At 44.4% G+C, this 24660-nt stretch overlaps 1 protein-coding gene across 1 annotated transcript; it reads left to right on the forward strand.

Moving 5' to 3' along the window:
• The first annotated feature begins 4455 nt into the window (after nt 1–4455).
• Nucleotides 4456–23446, forward strand: hif1aa (hypoxia inducible factor 1 subunit alpha a). The gene is made up of 15 exons (XM_036542580.1): nt 4456–4888; nt 13800–13990; nt 14617–14762; nt 14881–14965; nt 15554–15666; nt 16470–16672; nt 17354–17460; nt 17598–17745; nt 18021–18250; nt 19017–19267; nt 19777–19896; nt 20093–20328; nt 21046–21139; nt 21321–21435; nt 22116–23446. The coding sequence occupies exons 1-15, from the start codon at nt 4857–4859 to the stop codon at nt 22265–22267; spliced, it is 2223 nt and encodes a 740-aa protein (XP_036398473.1). The 5' UTR covers nt 4456–4856; the 3' UTR covers nt 22268–23446.
• The last annotated feature ends 1214 nt before the right edge of the window (nt 23447–24660 follow it).

The raw sequence follows: 24660 nt of genomic DNA on the forward strand, positions 1-24660 counted from the left end.
ACATATCTTCCTTGCCCTGACTGCTGATCCCACACTGGCTTAACACAAATCTGTCACCTTGACTTTGTTTATGGACAGCATAAGCTGTGTTTGTCACTGACATAATCTTGGTTTTCACCTCTGTGTCTTGGCTGACTGATAGCCTGGATTGAGCAATCCAAACTGTTTACAGTTGCACAAGATCTCAACACAGCCCCAAGCTTGCTCAGGGAGGGGCTTAGCTGCAGCCAGGAAATTCTGAATATAAACTTCATTCTGTCCTTGTGCAAACGTTTCACTGCATTCAGGGTTTTGACTCCCGTTCTGCCCTCCTTTTAAGACACTGGGCCATTTGTGTGGCATTACCTGAGTGGAACCCTGCTTTTCTGAACAGGGAATACAAGGCAGTAATGACCGCTGCTACCAATGTTACCTGGTTAATTATAGAACTGTATATGCCTGTGGGCTTGCTCTTCTTATCATGCAACATTAAATCCAGCGGGCTGCAGAGGACTGACAAAGCCCTTTCCTTTTATTCTTAGCTGTGCGTGGTGCTTGTGGTGACAGATCAGCTCCCAAAGCCAGGTCTTAATAGTTTTAAAAGGAAAGAGTCAACAAAACCTGCACAAACTTGACGAAGAGGACTGCAGCTGTCTATCCCCACCATTAAGATACAAGGAAAACTCAATCACATGCTAATCCAATTAGCGTCATCCCTCACTCAGTGCCCAGACCTGCTTAACACTGCTTTGTCACGGAGACAAATGAGTGGGAGAATCAAGTTCATGCTCCGCCTTCCACAGTAGCCTCACCTACCAGTTGTTGTTCAGTCCTGTCTCATTCAGCCAGCCTTTTTTATCAGCTGAAGATCGCTCAAACCACAAAAGCCCTAGCTTGTTTCAAACTTACCCTTCAGTAATGAGAAAGACCTCCTGTGCACTCAGTGATCAGGTAAAGCACCCGCTGCTTTTGATTGCCTGGGCTTTGTTAATGCATTATGCCAGCTTGGCACATAGGTGTTACAGGACACTTTGTCAGACCTGACGCATTGCTGACGCGTACAATGTCAAAGGCTCCATAGAGAACAGACTGTACGGAAGGCATCACGTACCTGGGCAGAATGTTTAATGTGACATAGCCGTGATTACAGCTCCGCCTCTGAGGACAGCCCAGGGCCCCCGTCACAAATAAAAGCATTAATGTGAGCCGCCTTGCCCAGTTTTATTGATCAGAGGAGAGAGTGATCACCCCCTCAGGATGAAAACACAGACAGACAGAGGGAGGGACCGGTCATCAGGAGGACAGCTTCCTGAGCTATTCTTCTTTGATCCCTCTGGCGTGCTAATGAGTATTTATCACTCCAGCTCTGAAATGTTCCCTAATAGAAAAAAGACCCCATGAGGACACAACATTTATTCACAAGTTCTAATGTGATAGTGTAAACATACCTCAGGTCAACTGCTCGTATTCTCTTTCAGCCAAACAACTCAATTCTGTGCATGTGCTCTATCAGTTTATCAGGGGGCCTATACAAGGCTGAACTAAATTCAATCAAGGTTTAACCTGTTTCAATATCACTTTCCTGAACCGATTTTTGATAAGAATGACTTTCCAACACCCATCCACCAAACCATTGTTTGCACTTAAAGCACTACTCAAGATAAACAGTAGATCAGAGCATTTTGCAGGGCAGCTTGATGAATGTCTGTGTATAGGCCATGGTATTATATATACATGGTTTACATGTTTGAGGCCTTCATCAGCTACTGTAGCCTTGTGTCACACTTTACTAATTAAAATACTTATTATAATATCAAAGTTACAAGCTTTCATTTGTCCTTATTTGGCAGGACTCCTTGGATGAAAAATGTAAGTACATTTCATAAATGATGAATAAGTTTTGGTGTAGAGGAAAGAGTGTGCAATAATACATCTGTCTCACACTTACTTTCTTCGTAACATTAAACATTTGTTGTTGATCTGAAACTGACCGAGCATCCTGTGGCTGATGATGGAGAACTGTAGCTCCTCAGCTGACAGCTTGCCTACAGTTTAGACAGACAGCATTCACTTCACCACATCCTGCCTGCATTGCCTCATCATGAAACCTAATCTCTCCTGTCTGCATTAATCAAATGCAAACATTCACACCAACCGAGCGAGCAGCTTTGCAGGGACAATCATTGGCCAATACATCAAGAGGGGCGTTCGGAAACTACTTGAGTGAAAAAGTAAATGTCAGCTTGCATCCTTCTTCCACTATGTGCACTGGTTGTCAATAAAGTGAGGACCTGCTGTATAATAGAAATTAAAGTATCTAAGAATCTTAAGGAAGAAAGCTGAAGGTGATGGGGCAGCAAAGGTGCACCTGAGTTCATATACGCTGACAGTTTTAGTGCCAGCTGGAGCAGCTGTTTACAAGGGGTGTGGTGTTATTTTACACTGTTGCTCAGTGAGGATTCAGTGCTGAGGTCTCATCAGGTAGGCTCCACTCACATTTCCATGCTGTGCCACCCGGCCAGGCAGTTCCGGGAACAACAACACGACCTTCCAGTCCGTAAAAATAATCAAATTCATATGTAAGTCTGAAGCAACTAATACTCAGTGAGAAATCTCTGCAGCAGAAACATCCAAGTTGGGCACTTTTCAAGAGAGATAATTAAATGGGTGTGGCATTGCGAGTTTTTTCCATGCTTGGTCAGAGCATGATGAAACCGGGTCCCTTGCATGGCTCGCACGTTTCTCATAGGAAAGCAGTTTTGGAGACAGTGAAAACTGAGGCCAGGAGCCTGCAGCCTGTCTCAGTGCCACAGACAGCTCACATCCCACTTACCAATGCATTCAAGGGTAAAATGTAACCACAATTATTCTCCCTGCAGTGGTTGTGACAAAACATAATTGGCCGTGGCAATGCATTGTCTGCATTAGGCTGTGAACATTCCTCGAGGGTCATTAAAATCTCGAGGTAGTGTTGGAGGCACACTTCTACAGTATATGAATCTGCAAGCTAGCAGGAGCACAGCCTCTGAAAGAAAATCAAAATGGATAGCTTATGAACGATCTTCAGACAAGACAAGTCCTGAGACTTGCCCACTTCATTTTCATGATTGCGTACAATCTAGACAAGATGCCTGAATCAATATTACTCTTTTGCCCGAATAAGCCTTTTCCCTGTGAAAGCACTGCCTTATCTTCTGAGATACCGTAAGATCTGCTACCAATTAGCATGGTCAGAGGGATTTAGTCTGTGTGGGAACATTGTCTCACTACACTCCACAGAGGTGCAGTGTCAGTGTTTGTCTGCACTCTATCATATCAAAATGAACAGACACAATCTTCACAGTTTTCACCCACTCTTCTGTTTGGATAGACCATAATTTGTTCTCTATTTTCCTGAAAAGAAGAATGCTTTCTGAAGACAATCGATTAAGTTTAAAATTCAGAGTATATTAGGTAATTACAAAATACACTTACAGCCACCTTTAAATGTATACTTTAGCCCTTTTTAAAAAGTCTAGCTGAATTTAAATTTGAGCCCAACCCTTCTGAGTGACTCAAGACACCCCACCCTCTGAGAAAAGCACTAATACTGCAGAAAAAAAAACAAAAAAACTGAATCTCATTCACACAATGGCAAAAACTGCCTTTCTTCCAGACTATTGGTGCCAATTTCATTTCTGCGTGAAAGGGGTCCATCCATAACCTTGCTAGCAGCTAGCCTTTCATACTACCTTAGAGCTGGTTTATTACTGCTTCCAAGTTGGCCGTTGTGAAATGTGAATGGTAGTTTGGAATGGTTTGTATTTATATCAGTCAGACACAGGTGCAAACACCTCTCATATTTATGCTTAAACATTGCCTAAACCAATCAATCACTTAATTCAACTAGTTTTTGTCCTTTTTCAGATATCGAGTCTTCCCATTTGTGAGGTTAAACAAATACATGCAGCCACAGACATTCTATTTAACTTAATCTCTCCTCGTATGTACTGCCGCTCTGCCAGCCTTTACCATATATTTTGTTTTAAATTAAGCCTGGCTTCTCTTAACATCACTTCACCTTTACATTTACAGTATTATTTACTTGATAAGAGGTAGTCACGTTGGAAGCAATGTGGCTAGCTGCTGCTCACCTCTGACCTGTATCACTGAGGTATCTGAAGCAAATAAAAATAAAAAGCTTGGTGTTGAGAAAAGAAAATATACTTGTCCTTACAATTTTATGTAATTTATGTACATTTTAACACTCATTTTCAGTTAATAAACAGCAACAACTCTCGCGACAAAATATAAATTAAAAAAACATCTGAAACTAAAATAAACGAATAAAATGAATAAACGAACAAACCAATAAATAGCACTTAATACATAAACACACAAAACAGATACCATAAAAGAACCTGTGCACAATTCGTTCAGCTTTTTTTTTTTTAACAGAGCACAGAGTTTGTACGGGAAACATTTCATCATGGCGTGCGCGCCCCTGTCGTCTACAAGGCATGTGATTGCTCGCTCCCGTAAAGACACAGCGAGGACGAACAGATTACACACAATAAAATAGTACTACTGGCGGGTGGGATCTGAGACAGTGGAGCTGCAGAAACTGTTTTTACTGAAAGATTAGCCACATAAAGGCGTCAAACAAATGCTTTGACCCTTTGTGCATCGGAGGGTTAACCTCTTGATACTACGCAGATCAACAAAGTTTTTACATTAAAGGGAATTTTCGATTTTCTCGGAGTTTTCTTGGAACAAGCAGATTAGCCACATCTTCACACACGGGCCTGGAACTTACTTGATTGGAGCGTTGCTTTGGGAAAAGAAACTAGCTAGCTAGCTAGCTAGAATTGTAGCAAACAGAAAGGTCTCATCCCAGAATGGATACAGGGGTTGTCACTGAAAAGAAAAGGTACATGTTATGTTTATATTTGGGGATTAGGGGTATGTTGCATTTTGTTATGCTGCAAGTTAGCACATGCGTTCCACAGGGGAATTGCTTTGGCTTGCATTTTTAGCTAACAGTACGCTTTAGTTAACAGTTAGTTTGTTTAAATGGATAGACTAGCTAACGTTGCCGGTTACAGATAGCTACTTCCCAGGCTACACCGACAGTGACTACGTCGCCATTTTGTTGCGGACAGTTGCTAGCTAAGTAGTAGCTAGTTCGGTTCAAACAAATTGTGGTAAATTGCCCAACTTATTGGACACACGCTTCGAGCTTTATTAGTGTGGTAATGTTAGCTAATTATGCCATAAATTGGGTAACGGCTACTATGTTGGCTGTCACTGGCAAGTTAGCAATCGAGCGTTCAGAGTTGTAATATTTTTAGCTACTAGCAAAGAGAGCTGCTGGTAAAATAACCTATATGTTAGCTAACGTTAACTAGCTACCTTTTAAGTTTAAACCGAAAACTCAGCGACAGTTATTTGTTATAACTAGTTGGCATGCATGTTAGCTCGATTACGCACTGACACTTTCGTAAATGTAGCGCCAATTGTTGATCTATAACGTTAGTTTTTTTGTTCTTTCTTTCTTTCTTTTTTTAACAGAGGACCTGACTGGTTAGCAAGAACTTTTATAAACGTTTGTCAAGCTGAATGGTAACTGTCTTTTCCTAACTAGTTATATTTAATTGAATACAGGTACAGACCAAGACGATTTAAAATAGCTCGCTAGGTAATTCCTTGATCTCGACTCTGTTGCATCACGCACCATGTTTGACCTTATCCAGCTTGATTGGCATCCAACGTGGTAGAAACTGTGTTATCAAAGCGTTTTGAGGATATTTTCTGAGATTTAAGCACTTTCCAAATTTAAAACCGCTTAAGCCTAGGATTTAAACCTGTTGCTTGCTTAAATTACTACAAGCGAAGTAATATAATTAATCTAGCATTACCCTTTAAAGTAGGCTCTTCTACATTCTGTGAAAATCAAATGTTTCTTCAGTCGCGTTTTCCTGCACCATACACATTTTCAGGCATGCATTGAGTGATTAATTGATGTAGCCTTCAATCTGTATACACGTCAAGATTTACTGGAGAAATTCACACTAAGCCTCACCAGAGATTAAAACAACACCGTTCAAAAAGAATAACCTGTGAAGAATTTTTTTGTTAGCTGGGTGGAAAGGTTACAGTTGGTTTGAGATTTTCTGCCACAGGTGGTCACCCTTTATGGCAGTTAATTTAGCAAAAACATTCACCGACCATGTTATGTGGACTGGATTTTCCATGGTTGTAATTAATTGTAAAAGGTTGTTTGGTGTGTAACCTAACATGTTTTTAATTGACTGAATTAAATCTGCTGCAGTCTACAATTTCTGAAAATGAACTGATAGGGCAGTATTTGCGCTTATTTAACATGTAACATTTTAGCCACATTATTACTGGAAATGTGAGAGAGTTGCAAAATTGACTGGCTTCAGTGAGGTACTGTACTTAACTGTTTCTCTGGACAGGGTTTTATTTAGCGAAGCCATTTGATACAGAGCTGATGGCTGTCTGCACAGGATCACTCTTCGACATTTCCTTTTACCAGGACATTACCTTGCGGTGGTCTCCTGCGTGTGGTGTAATGGGACTCTGATCTGTGTGTTCAGTGCTGGTTCTGCAGCGCTGCCTCAAGCCTCGCTCAGTTAACGTGCACTGTCAGCCACCACTAATGCCCCTTAGTGCTGTGTAATTTACTGTGGGCCCTTTGAGATTGTGTCCTAGAGCGCTTTGCTTAGCTGAGTGACAAGAAGTCAACAGAGCACAGGGGCGAGATTGCAGAAAAAGAGGCCATTGTGTGTTCTCGAAAAGGAGAGAGAGATGGTCATGTAGTTCAAGTTGGTTTGTCTGGATTTAATGTGGTCTGAAATGCATTTGTGTTGATCTGTGCCAGGCTTTACTTGAATGATATAGAACTTTCTACACATTCACAAACTCCTGATAATGTTTTTTCCCCTTCTAGTCAGTCTTCCCCTTGGTTTAATAAAAAAAAAACTTTCCATATCTTGCTGTCAGTCAGGTGGCCTGTCTGCCTCAAGGTAGTGCCCTGTATTGGCTGGTACTTGTTCTTTAATTTTTAAAAGTTTAGTGAAAGCAGTCCTTTGGTCTTTCCATTATTAAACAGCTTCAGCTACAGTCTTATGCCAGGTTCGGGACGTTGCCAGACAGTATCTTTAATTTAGCTGTGCTGGGGCTGGATGTCACCTTTGTACTGCATGTAGAGACAATTACACTGTAACACACCATAGAAAAACAGGAATAAATATTTCTGTTTTGTCATTTCTGCTAGGTTTCAAAGCAAGTTGTTGATCACATCAAAGGAATGCTGCGTTTTTTGCCTTTACACGTTGAATCGTCAGTCTACTTATGTCTTATTACTGTTTTTCATTTCCCACTTCTTAATCACTCAAGGTTTGACGTCATTGGCTGTAACTGCCACAGAATGTGGTAGCTTGGTGCTAGGCTGTAGGGGAGCAAAAACTGGCAGCAAACCATATACCAGTGTAAGAGTCAATCTACAGTAATGTGCTGCAGTGAAGGCAAGAAAAGCCTAAAGGTTTATTTTTTTATCTGTATGGCCACATGGCACTGTGTATTTTACTTGGTCTTATTAAAACGCTTCCAGTTCCAGCGTCAAGGAGTAGGAGTGCATTTTTCCCTTTCAAAATCAAAGCGAAGCCGTGTTGCTCACACGTCTTGTTTAATAATTCGTCAGTGAATACATCTAGGTCATGAAAATGTGCCAGCAGTTTGTTTGGGATCAGGTCTGCAGTGCGAGGTGGACAAAGTGCAGATAAACTCAGAACTCTACAGAGTTGTACCAGTGGAAGTGCAATGTGCAGGCTTGGCAAGCATTACATAATACAGAACAATCACTTCTGTCACACAAATTACAAGTGACAAATGCCCCGAAAGGTAACAAGCTGATGTTTATTACTGGCTTGCATTTCATTATGGAGCGAGGGAATAATTTTTTCTGATGACTTGGCTTGGAAATGGACTGAAAGCATTCTTTAAACTGTGGTGCCTTACATTTCTAATGTTTGTAAGAAGCTGAGCATTTATGTCCATGAATTGCAACAAAGGTGTATGTAGTTCTGCATCGGCACATCAGGGTGAGGTTAACTGAGAAGGACGTTACATCAGTAGTAATTGCATTTTGACTCTTCAGTGTGTTACATTTAGGTATTAGTTTGAATGTTTCCGTTTATTAATGAATATGTAGGCTTATGTTATTTGTTGATATTATAATTGCTGTTTTCCCTTCCACTGAGCTTTTTATCTTTCTAAACAGTGTTAAGTGGATGTTTGCTTCCGTTTCTAATATGCAAAGGCTTATCAGCAGAGATGAATTATTGCCTTATTAGGAAGAGTTTCTCAATAATAGTGTGTTCTGTGTTGCTTCGCTGTGTGGAGGTTAGGGCCCCTTCAATGTATAATTGTATGATAGACAGAATCTGCTGAGAAATGGCTTTTTAATTAGTGAAGCAATTCTCATGGGGGTGATAATGAACAACAGTTGCATTTCCCTGTCTGTTTTTTGGCTTGTTGTTTGTACTGTGGAAAATCAAATCCAAACCTCAGCAGAGAGAACTCATCGCAGACTCCTTCCAAGTTTTTCCAGACTGCCAGACAGCAGACTGGGCTCTGCTTGACCTACAAAGCAAATGGAGAAAATGGTGACAATACCTGAGTTTTTTTTTTTTTTTTTAAACCACGCTTCTGTCACTCAGCTGAACTGTCTGGAGTGGGACATCCTGTCGCACTGGGACTGGTGTCTGTGCGAATGCTTTTTTTTGCCTGACCTTCACACTGCGCTGGTGAGGCAGTCGTTTGTCCTCTGTCTGAGTACCTCTCTAAGGGACAATAAGACTGACTCTCCCAGTCAAGCTGAAAGGGTGCAGTATTACACTCTGTAAGCAGCTGCTCCTTATAAACAACCAGATATAAATGGCTGTGTGCATGCTTTGACAGTAGTCCTACAACACAATTTGGTGAATCCACTGGCCTGTGAATGAACACGAACCAGTGCGGTTAATTGCTCTTGTTTCACGTAGATCCGACTGCTCAGACCTCATCTGCTTGATTTAATATGCAGGAAAGTAACAATAACGCTTCAGATCTTATCGTTTAGCCAACAGTGTCACAGCTAGCGTTTCGTTGACTAGGGGAACCAAGACGCACTGCGAAGATTTCAAGCAGTAAATACCTGCAAGGATTTAGCATGTTGAATCTTCAGAAAACGTCAATGAACATCAGCAAGTGCTGGCAAATGTCAGCAGCTGCGCCAGGGTGCGTCAGCATTTACAGATGATTCAGATACGTGAGCAGATGTGTAGGTGAGGGCCTGCAGGCATCAAGCTGGGGTGTAGTTGTCATTGAGACTATGATGGATTTGTGTGGCGTATGATTTCCCCCTTGCGAGATCATTTGAGTGGAGCTACTTAGATCTCTTGTCCTCTGAGCACTGCTGTTGCAGGCCTGTTTAGGGATCATAAGCCAAATGTCCTATGGAGTAGTCAGTATGTATTTAGGCTTAGGTGTTTATTTGCTTAGTAGTACAGCGACTGTAGTCTTTATTGACATTTTTCAAATTAAAAAAAAAAAAAGCAAGGAAGAAGCTAGTAACCGCCTTTGCCCACTACAAGATTACCTCTGAGAAACTATGGCTAATGGCCAGCTTCCATTGTTTCTCAGGGGTTAATAGTGTCATGAATATGGTTAAGTGGAAGCTTACTTGTTGACAAAATCACACATTTTTTCTGTTCTTGTGAATACAATCACAAAGTGCACTCAATTTTTTTGTTAGCTGAAAGTACGTTTACTAGCTAGCAAGACTCTACAGTATCTTGCGTTAGTTGTGTTAGTGGAGTGGGGAGAAACTCCTGTCAAGTGCTTTTTCAGTCACAATTCCTCAATGAAGCTACGAACTCAGTTAATGAGTTTAATGCAATTCAGCCCACAAGAAAATATTATCACCACCTTAGAATGTGAGAAATGATGGAATCACTTGGTTGGTATTAATGTTGGGTGAGTGATTAGAATTTCCAAGAACCCTTGTATATAGCTCATAATTACTCGTCTTGTAAAGCCTTCACTGTCTTTGCTGATGTTCATCTCTCTCTCTGTAAGAGATCATAATTAAATTCATCCCTGTGGTATGCAGATCACAAACAAATAGGATTTCTCCAGGGTGACGCAAAGGGAAGCGCTAGCCTGGGTGAACCTATTGTTTGTGCCTGCTAGCAGGTGACCTTCAGATATAAAGGCCACGGTCACACTGGGCTGCATCGGTAGCTGACAGAGCAGACATTTTCCGTCTGAAGTTCAGTGTCAGAGGGTGCACCTCAGGGGGAAAACCCCACCCCTATCCCCTGCCTTCAACAGAAACGAAAGCATTGAAATGCAGTTGCTACCTCCACAAGACTGGTGAAATTTTGCCAAACATAAACAGCTTATTGCCCTGTGTTTATCGTGGGGCATTGTTTGGTTTCCTTGAAACCCACAGGACAGGTAGGGCAAGTCCCAGCAGATCATCCAGCTCAGTGAATCCATACAGACATGCCGGCTTATGTCTGATGAATGCCTTTACTGTCTAAACCGCCCCACCCTAATCAGCCACACAAAGTCAGCGAGATCAAAGACGTTGTGGACAACAAGCGCTCCGTTGTTGAAATGGCTGCCCGACATTGAAACATGGTAACTGTTTGAGCGCATATTTCCTGCACTGGCATGTTCTGCATCATGTACTGCATATAATCGAGGCCATGTGTCATTGTTACATCGTCCCTTGTATACCCTTGCACAACAGCATCTAAACAAAACAATCTCAAAATTAGTCTCTGCTAACGGTAATGTCTTAATGATGGATAACTGTGGGTTTCCTGCAGATAATTAACATTGGCACAGTTCATGTTAGTTGAGGCCTGTTGCTAATGAACCCTGTAAATGAAAAGTTGATTGCCATCATTTGTGATAAATAAATATATATGGCAAAATTCATCCCAGTGATGGCAGATTTTTTCCTTCGGGGCTCATACCTCACACAAGTGGATAGAGAAGTGTTTAGATTTCATCAAGATTATTGGTAGATGTAATGGCCTTTTCTTTTTTTAGAAGGGAACTGTAAACATTCTAAGTGGATCGGTCAATATATGCAGTAAAAGCTTTTTACAGAGCGATTAAGTGAGGTGATTCAGCGGGTGCTTTACTTAGAAAATCTGAGGGCATATGCTTCAGTTGCCTGCCTTGGTTTGCTCAGTTGTGCTGTTAGATGAGATTTCACAGGTCACATTTAGACATTCCAGCACGTTAACGTCATTAGGTAATGGTAATATCAACTACAGTCCTTGCTTGTGTTGTTTTGGAAAATATATATGTGCTTAAAACCAATATCGGTATAAGCCGCTTATCCAGGAAGAATGGCTGCGTGTACCAAGCACCTGAATGAACCCTTTTAAGCCAATCCACTTGTTAAATACTTGATGTACACAAACTCTTTCACCTGTTTAATTCTGCTGACCAGATGGCTGGGGTTGGCCAGGCGAGTTTTGCAGTTAGGATACTGTATCTGTTGAACTGGTTGACTGCAGACTTGACTCAGGCATCCAGAACAGACTGTTATGTAAATACAAAACTGCAGCAAGGCTGTCACCAGAGCAGAGAGATTGGACAGTACCCCGGGAGTGGTACAGCAAGTGGTTAACGATACGCTGTGTCTGCCTGTCATATTCTATAAGCCTTATATCGCCATTTAGAGACAGAGAATGGGGCCTCTCGTCCTCTTCTCTGTCTGCCCCCCTCGAATACCACGTTTCCGCTGTAGGGTAAGAACTAAGATCACACAAGCTGGGAAAAAAAGCTGACTGATGATACAGCAAATTGCTCTTCCATTGAATTGCCCGCACCCAGAGTGGTAGTACGTGACCTCCTACTGGTCTCGAGTCCCTGGCTGGGGTTCTTCTAAAAGAGAGAAATACAGACTCCTTATAACTCTGGTTGTTTGCTTTGATCAGCAATGGCAGTGTGCTCCTTTTCCTCCCTCTGCATTTACTTCTTCACAGTTTTCCATAATGGAACTCACCAAGGCAACATAGTACCGCAAGTCTTCTGGCTGCACCCACAGCTCACTAAGTAAGTAAGTTAGTAGGCTGGTACTAGCACCAGTAGTGTGCTGAGCTGACATGCGTTGTAAAGAAGGCATTGGAAAAGCATTCATAATCTGAATTTTGCACGCCAGCCTGGTTCATACAATGGTGTACAAGGGACATCATTCACCCCAGAACTGTGACGGAGGAGGAGGGGGACCTAAATTGAGTTGCTCCTCCGGCTGTTATCATTACATTTTTCTGGCACAGTCTACACTATATGTCTCACTAATGTAGCAGAGTTCCAAAGGTTAGGGCCTGGGGTATGCTTCATAGTGCACTCGCGTTCTGAGAGCAAGGACCTCCCACCGAATTGACTGCGGGCTTCGTGGTGCTATTGCGATAACAGCAGTATCAACAGCGAGTAAATAACCAGAGTGCACGTGTGTTTGTTTTGGTGCTGCATTTCTGTATTAAAGAATAACAGTTGCTACTTGGGTAGCAAAAGAGAGAGTTGTTTTCCCTGCAATACATGCTGCCATGGATTTTCAGTTGGAATTGGGGAACCTCAGACATGGGAATAGAATCCCAAACCTTGGGCTCCAAACCCCATCCTTTTATCAAATGTCCTATTCCCCAAGCCTGTGAATGGAAATGGAGTTACAGGAACAGTTAAAAAACTAATGTCATCTAATGGCTGCCTGTCTCTATCTGGTACAATATTATACATATGTCATTGGTTTGTTTTCTGGATATTGGTTACTTGTGACGTATGCAGAAACAGCTAGCCTGCGTGATTACCTAACATTTTTGCCATTTCTCCAAACTTTCACGGGTGCATTACTCTGTAATGAAAGGGTTTCCATCACTTGGGCGTTCAAGGGCCATTGTAGCACCAGGAAGAGGACATGAGATGTGATGACTGGAATAAAGATTAAGAGGCAGGAAACCCGGCTGTTTAGCAGAGTTAACTTTTTTCCATTTAAAAGCAGGAAATTGCAGTGGGCGTGCATTTGTTGTCTTCAGACATGTTTCAGGCAGTTATGTGTCTCAACAGGGTCTGGCAGCAGAAATCTATAATCTGTTCTTCACTGAAATTTGATTAAAGCAGAGAAGATTGCAGTGTTCTTTAGACAGGTGTGATATGGGCGTTACACATAACAGGGTAATGACCTTACTGTAACTTGTTTCCATCCTCAAATTCTGTGTTTTTTTAAAAAAAAAAAAGAAGTGTGGAAAGATCTCTTGCCGCCTTTAACGAATGTCATTTCAAGGAGAGACGTACATGTTTTGATTCAGTGAGCTGTGCAGTTCTCTGTATTAATGGAATATATTCCTCCCACTGACAAAGCTGAAACATGTTAATCTGTTGTCAGCGGAGACAGAAGCCAAGGCAGTAAGTGTCAGAGTGATTAGTGATCTGTTCTGGCCGCGCACCGCGAAGCAGAACATAGAATCCAGGGCGTGTCATACAGTCAGGCCCCCTTCTCCATCCAATCACACGAGGGGACTCTCTGCCCCTTCATTAGTCCCCAGCCAATATGATTCAGATTAGGATGTCCATGTAAATGAGAAGGACCACATGAAAAACCAGAGTGCTGCAGTGTCCCCACTCTGGATAGAGACTGCGTTTTGCCCCCCGCCCGGCACCCTAAGAATGCGAGAGGCGAGATTGTGCGTGCAAGGTTTGGATCCAGACACTGATACTGATGGGACCTCTGCTTTTACTTCCCCCCACTGCAGGGTGAGCTCGGAGCGCAGGAAAGAGAAGTCCCGGGACGCGGCGCGATGTCGGAGGGGCAAGGAGTCGGAGGTGTTCTACGAGCTGGCGCACCAGCTGCCCCTGCCCCACAGCATCAGCTCCAACCTGGACAAGGCCTCCATCATGAGGCTGGCCATCAGCTACCTGCGGATGAGGAAGCTGCTGAGCACCGGTCAGTGTCCTGAGGGAGGGTGCAAATTACACGAGACAAGCAAATGGGGTGTCCTCAGTGGGTGAGTGGAGCTCAGGTCGTAGGACGAGTGACAATGGAGCAGCAGCCCTGAGCGGCAGGCTTGTGATCAGTGCAGTAGCTGAGCTAACCAGATATCCCTCCAGTCAGGCCATTGATAATGACAGAATTACAGGTAGTTCTGCAAGAGAGGAAGGAGCCAGCTACAGTACGCACCCTAACCCTGCTTTCTACAAACACACAGTTTGCCCTGCTGTATTTAGCCTTCGTGTTAGCATTCCTCGTTCGCATTCTCCAGGCTGTGAAAAGGAAGCAGGCTGTGGCTTTACGTGAGAGACAAGGTCAGCCTTGAACCGCCTCCCCACTGCCTTCCCAGCCTTAAACCGTTCTCTCAGGCGTAAAAGTGGGGCCTTGGGCTGGGATTAACTTTCTGCCAATTCAGCGGGAAAAAGCTAGTGAGCAAGAACACACATGCATGTATGGACAGAGAGGCCGGATAATGAGCCTTCGGTTTCTCCATGATTAGAGCTGTCCTTTCTCTCACACGCTGCAGTGTTAAGAATTCGAGTGCCTGCAAGTCCTGAGTCTTTCTTTCGCCACTTCCACAGATGAGGCGGTGGAGGAGTCGGAGCTTGACACCCAGCTCAACAGCTTCTACCTGAAGGCCCTCGAGGGGTTCCTCATGGTGCTCTCCGAGGATGGGGACATGATTTACCTCTCGGAGAACGTCAGCAAGTGCTTGGGCCTGGCCCAGGTAAGCCCACCTGTTCGTTCCAGAGTAGTTGTGAGGTGTGTGAGCTCTAAGGACCGTGGCGTTATGTTCTGAGGGAATGTTTGAGGGGCATTTCTAAAATCTCTCTCCATCACGACAGTTTGACCTGACGGGGCACAGCGTCTTCGACTTCACCCACCCCTGCGACCATGAAGAGATGAGGGAGATGCTCATCCACAGAACAGGTAAAATAAATATACACACACACACACACACACACACATGTGCACACACACAGTCAAGCATGCCGTGCTGCCCCACTAAAATATAAGATTAAAGTCATTGTAGGCCTTGGGCAGAGTTGCCAGTTCGGTCACGTGTCCTTTACACAGTAAAGCAGCAGCCTGCCCAGTCCTGTTTCTCTCTGAGTGCTCCTGGCACTTCCTGGTGTCAGCACCCACACATGAGCAGAACATAAGAATTATTTCTCCTCTAGCCTTTGGTCACTGGGAGCACAGCTGACAAATCTGCACATCCCTCTCTGGCCCTGAGCCGGTGCCGTCGAGACTCTTTAAAAACATACCCCCTGGTGACCTTTGTTAACCTTGTGTTCTCTTCCGAGTTTTACTTTCCTCAACTGCTAATTTGTCTTTAAATCTAAATCTGAAAAAATGTGGAGCTTGTGTTGCCATCCCCCGAGGAGGCACATGGAACAAGCGGTCCCTTATGGGTGACAGCTGGCCGGCGTGGGAGTGCTATTCAGGATCCCTCTGGGATGTGTGAACGTGTTTGATACTCCTCAAGCTGCAGTGAGTGCTTTTTTCGCCTCACAGGGTCTTCCAAGAAAGCCAAGGAGCCGAACACCGAGCGCAGCTTCTTCCTGCGCATGAAGTGCACTCTCACCAGCAGGGGGCGCACCGTCAACATCAAGTCGGCCACGTGGAAGGTAAGCCCTCCCCCCCCGCTGGGGTCAGACGCAGGCCTGCGTCACGGTGTCCTTCACTTGGTCTCCCACGTATAGACGGTGAGGCCATCATAAGCGGCTTGCAGGCTGGGCTGCGAGTGGCGCGCGGTGGCGGGAAGATCCTCGCGCCCCAACGCGGCAGCTGGATTAGTCTCGTCCCATGACTCGGCGGAGATTCCAAAAACAAAGAGCTCTCACTGGCTCTGCCGTGCCAGCTGCCCGCGCTAATCCCGGGCTGTGTTTGTAAATGGGTGTGAGTGACTTCTCAACCTACCCGGGCTGGCCGTGCAACCTTTGATGCACGTGCTGTCTGCGATCTGAAACAATATCGTTTTGCACTTCATTCGCTCCGCAGGAGGTATCAGAATGCTGTTATTTCATTCCTGTTGGACTCGCGCCAGCCCTGATCAGTGTGTTTGTGTGAATGCACAAAGTGAAGATAAGGAATTGTCACGAGTGACAAAATAGGGGCAGTTTTGATATCAGCAATTTCCACTCGGACACACAAGCCAAAAGTCGAAACCCTCAACAAACCTCCCCACGCATCTTGTGTATTGAAAATAACATCAACAGAAGGAGTGACACTTCTGAAGCCCACTGAAAGTTTGCGGTTGTATACACAGTCAGGCCTTATCCCTCACAGATCTTTGTGTGTACACATACAGACACAGACGGAAGACAGGCAGACAGATAGACCGACAGCAGACAGACAGACTGCTTGGCGCTGTGCACAAAATGGCAGCTGTGTGACCATGTGCCACCCCTCTGCCCCCCCCTCTCCTCAGGTGCTGCACTGCACAGGGCATATTCGCGTGTACGAGAACGAGGACACGCCCAACAAGTGCGGCTACAAGGAGCCGCCCGTCCCCTATCTGGTGCTGATCTGCGAGCCCATCCCGCACCCCTCCAACATCGAGGTCCCTCTGGACAGCAAGACCTTCCTCAGCCGCCACACCCTGGACATGAAATTCTCCTACTGCGACGAGAGGTTAGTGCGACCGCCACAGCATGTATCCCCAGCCAGCCCTCTCATTTAGTAACCCGGGCTTTTGGTCAGTGGCCTGAAGAAGCTGTGCTTGCATCCAAAGCTCCACTCATTAAATTCGATTTGCAAAAACCACAGTGTGCTGAATCTTACTCATTTCTGTTAGAATCGTGTTTCCATGCAGTATGGTGGTGGTGGGGGGGGGTGGATGTTTACTTTATCCAGTCAGGCTTTCTTACAGGATGGTCACACTCTGATTGCTGTAAAGGTTTAAAAAGACTGTCTTAACATAGCAATCAGAAGGAAACTGGCATTGCAAAAGCAAACACGTGAGATTTATGCATAATATGAAAATGTAGTGGTTAAGTTAAGTTTGTTTTTGTGTTTCCCACATATCATCAGTTTAGACTGAAAAGGGGACATTTACTGTGTTAAGAATAACTTGAATGTTTTGCATTCTTGCTTGAACATGTTTCTGTAGGAGCGAAACGTTTTGGATGTAATCATGGCTGCTCCTGTTGAAATTAAAGCAACACTGCCACCTAGCGTCTGGTGTTTTAAAAAGCTTTATGAACACTGAAGCAGACTTCACTTTCATCCTAAGAACTGCATTGTAATCTCATTATTGTTGCTATGCCAGAGAGCAAGTGGACCCATTTTTTTCCATCTTTGCCTTTTCCTCAGGATCACAGAGTTGATGGGATATGAGCCGGAGGATCTCCTGAATCGCTCTGTGTATGAGTATTATCACGCTCTGGACTCAGACCATCTCACCAAGACACACCATAACTGTAAGTGTCAGCACGCTCCAGCAGATGCTGACCATCTGCTCTCGTATCACGATACATGAAAGTATTTACCCTGGAGTTTTTGATTCTGTTAGCACAGCCCGTGACCCATCTGTGTTTCTCTTCTCTCCCGATTACAGTGTTTGCTAAGGGCCAGGCCACCACAGGCCAGTACCGCATGCTGGCCAAGAGAGGAGGTTATGTGTGGGTGGAGACCCAGGCTACTGTCATCTACAACAACAAGAACTCCCAGCCCCAGTGCATTGTGTGTGTCAACTATGTGCTCAGGTACGAAACTGGACCAGAGACAGGGAAGTGTTTCTCACAAATCCTTGTCCCCATTCTGTCCACTAATGGCATGGAACTTCTGCTAGACAACTATGTGGTGCAATGGAGCAAGGTTTCTGTAAGTGGAAGCTGAAAAAAAGCTGGAGATATGAATGACAACTCTGGCAAGGTGCAGTAAGCACTACAGGACAACTTGTGTGAGGTTGAAGGTAGTGCCCCCTAGTGGTGGCGGCGGCATGTTCCCGTGCGTGACCTCGGCCTGCCTCTCCCCACAGCGGGGTGGTGGAGGAGAAGCTGGTCTTCTCTCTGGATCAGACGGAGAAGGACTCGGAGCCCGTGGAGGCGGAGAGCCCCGAGGCCAGCATGGTCAAGATCTTCACCAAGGCCGAGGAGACCAAGGGCACGGGGAGCCTGTACGAGAAGCTGAAGGAGGAGCCCGAGGCGCTGACCATCCTGGCCCCCGCCGCCGGAGACACCATCATCACCCTGGACTTCAGCAGCTCAGGTCCGCAACACACTGAACGCACTGAACGCATGCACCCGCCCCCAGCAATTCCATCTGGGGGGTAGACACACAAGGCGCTACTTTGCTGAGGCACCTAACACGTTGGGTTCATTGTTGATTGACTGTGACTGACAAAAACCACCCAATTCAGCACAAACAAGATATGTGATAAATATAACTGATAGGTCCAGAAAAATGACCACAGCTGATTGTTGAGATACTGCTGTGGTGCTTAAAGCTCCTCCTATGTCTGACATCAGCTTATTGATAACAGAAGTTATAATAAGTATCTAAATAACATAAACAAGGCTTGTAGATGTTACATTATACGTTTTAAACTGCACGTATGCCGGCGCTAATCTGTGATAGGCGTTTGGCCTGTTATCACAGACATTTCTCAGAGTTGTACATGCTGATGTTGTGATTAACTTTAAGTTGTTTCAAAACATATTACAATGTTAATAATTGATTCATTTAATTGGATAGAGGTGCAAGTAAATGTGTTAGGATTAATTTTTCAGTCAAGGATATCACCTCAGATATCCTAAAATAACCAACTGCCATCCGTATTTGTATACTGGGAAAGAACTGAAGTTGTACACAGGAAAGAATTTAAAACTACTTGCGGTGTTAATCTTAGCACTTCAATCTTTGCCTCCTTACACATCCTGTTGCTGATGATTAGCTGTCCTTAGCTGCTGTGTTAAATTTCGTTTGAGTCTGCACACTGTCCTGACTCCTCCTCCTCCTTACTCCCACACTGCAGACTCTGAGATCCACATTCTGAAGGAGGTTCCCCTCTACAACGACGTCATGCTGCCCCCCAGCAGTGACAAGCTGCCCCTGTCCCCGCTGCCCCCGAGCGAGCCCGCCCAGGCCCTCAGCAGCGGCCTGGAGCCTTCCCTCAACATGGAGGTGGGCGCCCAGCTGGAGCCCAGCTCTGACAGCTTCGTGTCCCGGGCCAGGGGCACATCCAGCGCCCCGTCAGGCCCCAGCACTGTAAACAGCCCCCCAGAGGTGAGCACGCCGACAGACCTGCCCACAGAACCGCCGTGATGATGCTGGTACCCCTTCAAAGATATGGGCATGGTTGAGTTGGTTTGTTTGATGCTGACTTGCAGTTAATTTCTAGAATACACTGCAAGAGTTTTTGGTTACAGCCTGAATTTGAAAATGTTTACTGTAAAAGGATCCATGTAAACAGCTTATCCTGCTGCAGGAAGCCCTTCTCATGAATGTAAACAGAAATGAAAATGAATATGAAGCAGCCAAACATTTGACACTCAGTCTCAGCATGTAAAAGCCCCTTACATGTCAGTCACTTCAGAGGTATTTCAAAATAGGACAGAGATTGCTTACAATGTGTGTAAGCAATAAAGCTGTGTGCTTCGGTCACAGGGTGAAAGCTCTGTATGTGTCCACACTCAGGTTTTTAAAGCTGAGCAGAACCTCAGGCTGACTCGGCAAGCTCTTGGTGCCATGTATTTTACTGAAATGAAGAGCTTTATGATGTCTGCCTTTTCCAGCCCGGAAGCCCAATGGACTTCTACCGCATGGACTCTGAAATCGGTGCCGAGTTCAAACTGGACCTGGTGGAGAAACTGTTTGCCATCGACACGGAACCCAAGACCCCTTTCACCACACAGGTATTCCTGACACAGTACTAGATTTTACGTTTCTTCAGCAGAGGCTGAAGTGAGGTGGATTTTCTGTGCCTGAAGGCAGTAAGTGCTAAGCTGAAGTGTGCTTGAGGTATCCATGGTAGAGTGTCCCCTGTGGACTGCTGTGCAGCAGCAGGGAGGGCAGACTCACTGACGCCCTTCCTTCTCTGTGCCTCCCCAGGCCATGGAGGACCTGGACCTGGAGATGCTGGCTCCCTACATCCCCATGGACGACGACTTCCAGCTGCGCACTCTGTCCCCGGGGGAGCCCCTCTCCATCAGCTCCCCCTCATCCGGGGCCTCTTCCCCACTGCACCTGCTGCATGAGGTGTGCAGTGCCCCCGCCTCCCCCGTGCCTGCTGCCGCACCCTCCAAGCTGGCCGACGCCAAACCTGCTCCCGCACCACTCAGCAAGAGGTAAAGGCTTTTCCCTGAATAACTATCCATACTCAACTATACTGTTCTCTTGTAGTGTAGGTTTAATTGTGGCCTCAACATGATGGGGGAAGTTAAGTAAATATTAAGTGTCAAGTATTTAAACATTGTTACTATTGGCTTAGCAGAGCCTTACCCAAGGTTGACATATGAACAATATTAATACCTCAGCAATGATGTAATATATCAGAATACATCTAAGAATTCACTTCACACAATGCACAATGATTCAATTTAAAACAATGTAGTGTATTTCAGCATTAGTTCAGTATATGCCAGTGAACTAACACTCAGTGTTCAAAGATAGCTGGGACTGTGTAAGCACTCTCGTTTCATCCATGCAGCTGCACAAATGTAAATAAAAATAAAAGTCAGTGGTATGGATCAGTTCTCACATTTAACATCGATACAGATCGTTGTCTCAGTACACCCCTATAGCTTATATGTAAAAAATGATCCATTTCACAACTGTGTATTCATGAAAGCAGTTAACTGTAAGTGCCTTATGTGAATTTTATTAGTGCCTTACTTGAAATTCAAATCTGCGCTTTCTGCTGATAATCCCCATTGACACGACCACACTGCTGCACTTAAGTAAAACCAGCTTTGGAAATGAGTATCACAGGCAGGGCAACATACACCAGCATCAGCAGATGCCCATCCTGACCCCTCTCTTCCCCACCTTTTCCTGCACTTCAGGGTGTCTGCATCTCCCAAGATGGTGGCTATACAGAACTCCCAGCGCAAGAGGAAGCTGGAGGCTGGCACTACATTGTCCCAGGCTGTCGGACTGGTAAGTCTCCGGTCTCTGTGTTTATCCCACTCGTTAGTTTAAAAAATGTACATGTCTGTCAACCAAAGTGGATCAGTGAGTCATGGTTTGGATAGTGTTCTTACATGGTGCAGAGCCCTTGACTTTCATCACTCGTTCTGAACAGTTAGAGCTTAAGTTTTGTTCACTGCTGCCTTCCCAGGATGCTTTGCTCCAGGACATGACAGACTCTGCTGAGCAGGGCAAGAGGGCCAAACTGCTGGAGGCCAGGGGCTCAGAGCTGCTCTCAAGCAAGACCATCCTGCTCCTGCCCTCAGGTAGCTCTCTCATGACTGAATATAGCACACTGTATTTATGAACTGTTAAACATCTGGACCAGTTAACCAGGGATATTCTGAGTTATGGAAACAGTTGTGTAATACATTCTAAAATGGCAATAGTGCTGAATTGAGCATCAAGTTGCAAAAATGAGTTATTTTTTCAGTATTCTGCTTCAATAAATAAGGATGCCAGCTAAATCTGAGAAATTAAATTTAATACAAACTACTTAACACTCTATAACTACAGTTTAATTTGAAATTAATTGAAGTGTAGGCTGCTTATAAAAATAGGAAATGTGTTTGACAAACACGATGGTGAACATCCCTTAGTGCTATGAAACGCGTGGCGCATTAGCTACATTTACACAGTGTTCCCATCACCCTCTTTTGTTGTTTCATCTGATCATCCGAAATGTGTGCTTAAATAGCCCCCTGTCAGCAGCAGCCAAAAACCCTCTCCACTTTCACACGCTCACAAAAGGAAAGAACTACCACTGAAAGGTGTTGCGTAGAAACAATTCAAACAGTACTAAGTTTAAACTGCTCGTTCCTGAGCAGAACGTTCATAGCCCTTTGAATCATCACAGCTGTTGAGCGCGCCCCAGATTATCGTTAGACCAGGCCTACACCGGTATCTCCGAATGTAGCCCTTACACTGCCTCTCCTCTCTCCCTCAGACCTGGCTTGCCGCCTGCTGGGAAGTTCCTTCGAGGGCAGCGGCCTCCCCCAGCTGACGCGCTACGACTGCGAGGTCAACGCGCCCGTCCTGGGCCGCCAGCACCTGCTGCAGGGGGAGGAGCTGCTGCGGGCTCTGGACCAAATCAACTGAAGCGGCGCCATGCTGCGCAATACCGGACACTGCACCTCTCCCGTTCCCCTCCCATCCACTGCCCGCCTCCGCTCCCCCCCCCCCAAAAAAACCCTCTATTTATATTTTCTATGTCGTTATTTTACAATCCAGCTACTGTCTTGCACCTTACAGAGACCCTGAGGCGTTACTCCTTGGCAGAAATACACGTAACACCATGGCAGCAGTCTTGAGGTAGCCTTAACCCTGAGCACTGGTAGGGAAGAGCAAGATGCTTATTATGATCGAAGCCCAGCGTGAGTTGAAGGCCTTCACTCGCCAATGACATAAGGCACCTGTCTTGTATGCTGTTTCCACAAGTACCAGTGCTTTTGCCAGCGGTGAATTGTAGCTACATTCGCACAATTATATATTTTCTTAAAAAAAAAAGAAAAAGAATTACCAGCAGTTCATGCAATATCTGTTGTTTTTGAAAGTAATTATAATGAAAGGTTCAAACATTTATTTTATTCTGCTTTTTTTTCCTCTTCCCTGTGTAATGGTACAGTGTATAAAATGTGTTCAATCTGGATGGCTTTAGTCACCCTGTCTGACCTGTCCTGGTTTGAATCATGACTGTTAGTGACGTACCAATATATGAGGCTTACCTTGTTCAATGTCAGTCCATGCAATTGCTGTATCCTGTGTATGCATAGATCACCTGGAATATATAGAATGACAAAGATTGTGTGTAAAAACACCAGCAAAATTAAAACCTCACACAAGAAGGTGTTAGACAAAAGGATCGGGTCATCCATAGACCTGAATTTGCTGGGCTGTCTCTTTGGAAGTTGTTGGCACAGATTTATTGTTTTAATTCAGAAATAGATTTTTTTTATATATATTTTTTCTGTAGTCACTTTTTTCCACCAGCTTAAATGCAGCTGTGCAGTAGATGTAAATTCTCATGGTTACTCACTGTGTATCCGACAAAGTTTAGATGTTATGCTTATTAAGCGCATTGTGGATGAGTCGGGCAAAGCTTTCTACAGTTTTACGTTGTACGTAATGGTGTAGATCCAGTCACACGATGTTGGTTCTCATGCTTCGTAGTGCTTTCACAGTGCTATCTAGAACTACAGCATAAAGCAGCTATTCAGAGGCATTTATTTCTTTGTTTTTGCGTCTTTTAGGAATTGAATGTCCTAATGTGATTTTTTTTTTTTTTTGGTCATATATGTAACCTATTGTTCATTTGTCTTTCTGCTCTGCAGTTTGTTCTTTTAACACTACATGTATTGTTTTATTACATCAGTAAATGGTAAATGTGGACCAGGCTACATGGAAGGTGCGTTCCTCTCCCTGGGATACCAGATCCATGTTAACACAAACGTGAGATGACACGTGACACTGTAGCCCCAAGCCTTTGGTAACACAGGGGTTAAACTCACACTCCCCTCGGGGTCCACCCTCTCACACTTGTGATGACGACAATGCTCCCCCCGAAAGGCGGATGGCAGAACACATTTAGCCACTGAAATATTTCAAGGGTATACTTCTTTATCCTCTAGGACATTGCTTGCATGGACAGCATGAACGCCATTGCGCATTACGTTTTCTATTGTCATTAGAGGTTCAGAGGAGTCGATTACAAACGGATTGTCAAGTATCAGTTTATCCAGACTTTGGTGTTAAACTGTTATGCGTCATCCATATCAGATCATTATCTCTCACCACACAATAGCAAGCCTCAACAACAAAAGTAATCTAATGCTTTAAAACTGTCAGGCCACTAATTCCACACTATCTGTACATACAGTGTCTCCATATTTATGTACACCCCTGATTGAATAGGAACAAAAACATGTTAGAAAAAAATTCTGTGTCATTTCTTTGTTATACTTTAATTGTATCATCATTGCACAGAGTAAATTTGGAAAACAGGAGGGTATCGTTTGCTTCACACCCTTAAGTAATCTTTAAGATTAAATCTGGCAGCACAAATGTGCATTAACAGCTTGCTCGTACGAGGTTTAATGGAAGTTTCTTCAGCTATACATTGGCATACAAAGGCTTTCTGTTTATGAAGTTGCAAAAGGAGGAAATCGAAGAGATTAATCAGTAGCATGCGTTATCATACTGAGGTCAGACAACTCTGGAGACTACAAGTAAACAGACATTGACCTCCATGAGCTGAAAGGTAGTTATAAAAAAAAAAAAAAAAGCTGAATCCACCACTTTCCACTGTAGTGTCTGTTAGTAAGAAATTTATAGCTTCTGGCACAGTGGCAACCCTGCCAGGAAGAGAATGCATGCCTATGTTGCCGACCTGAGCTAAGTGGTTTGGATCCAAAGACAAAGCGGCATCTTCAGTTTGAAAATGGTGAAATGAGCTAGTCGCAACAGTCAGGACAGCTGACTTGCTGTCCATCTTC

The sequence above is a fragment of the Megalops cyprinoides genome, chromosome 12 (assembly GCF_013368585.1).
Source record: "Megalops cyprinoides isolate fMegCyp1 chromosome 12, fMegCyp1.pri, whole genome shotgun sequence".
NCBI lineage: Eukaryota > Metazoa > Chordata > Actinopteri > Elopiformes > Megalopidae > Megalops > Megalops cyprinoides.

Excerpts from the sequence above, each read along its gene's own strand:
- hif1aa (XM_036542580.1), top strand. The coding sequence starts at position 4,857 with ATGGATACAGGGGTTGTCACTGAAAAGAAAAG. Across the intron at positions 17,461-17,597 it reads CACCAAGACACACCATAACT|TGTTTGCTAAGGGCCAGGCC; the intron begins GTAAGTGTCAGC and ends TCCCGATTACAG. Across the intron at positions 17,746-18,020 it reads TGTGTCAACTATGTGCTCAG|CGGGGTGGTGGAGGAGAAGC; the intron begins GTACGAAACTGG and ends CTCTCCCCACAG.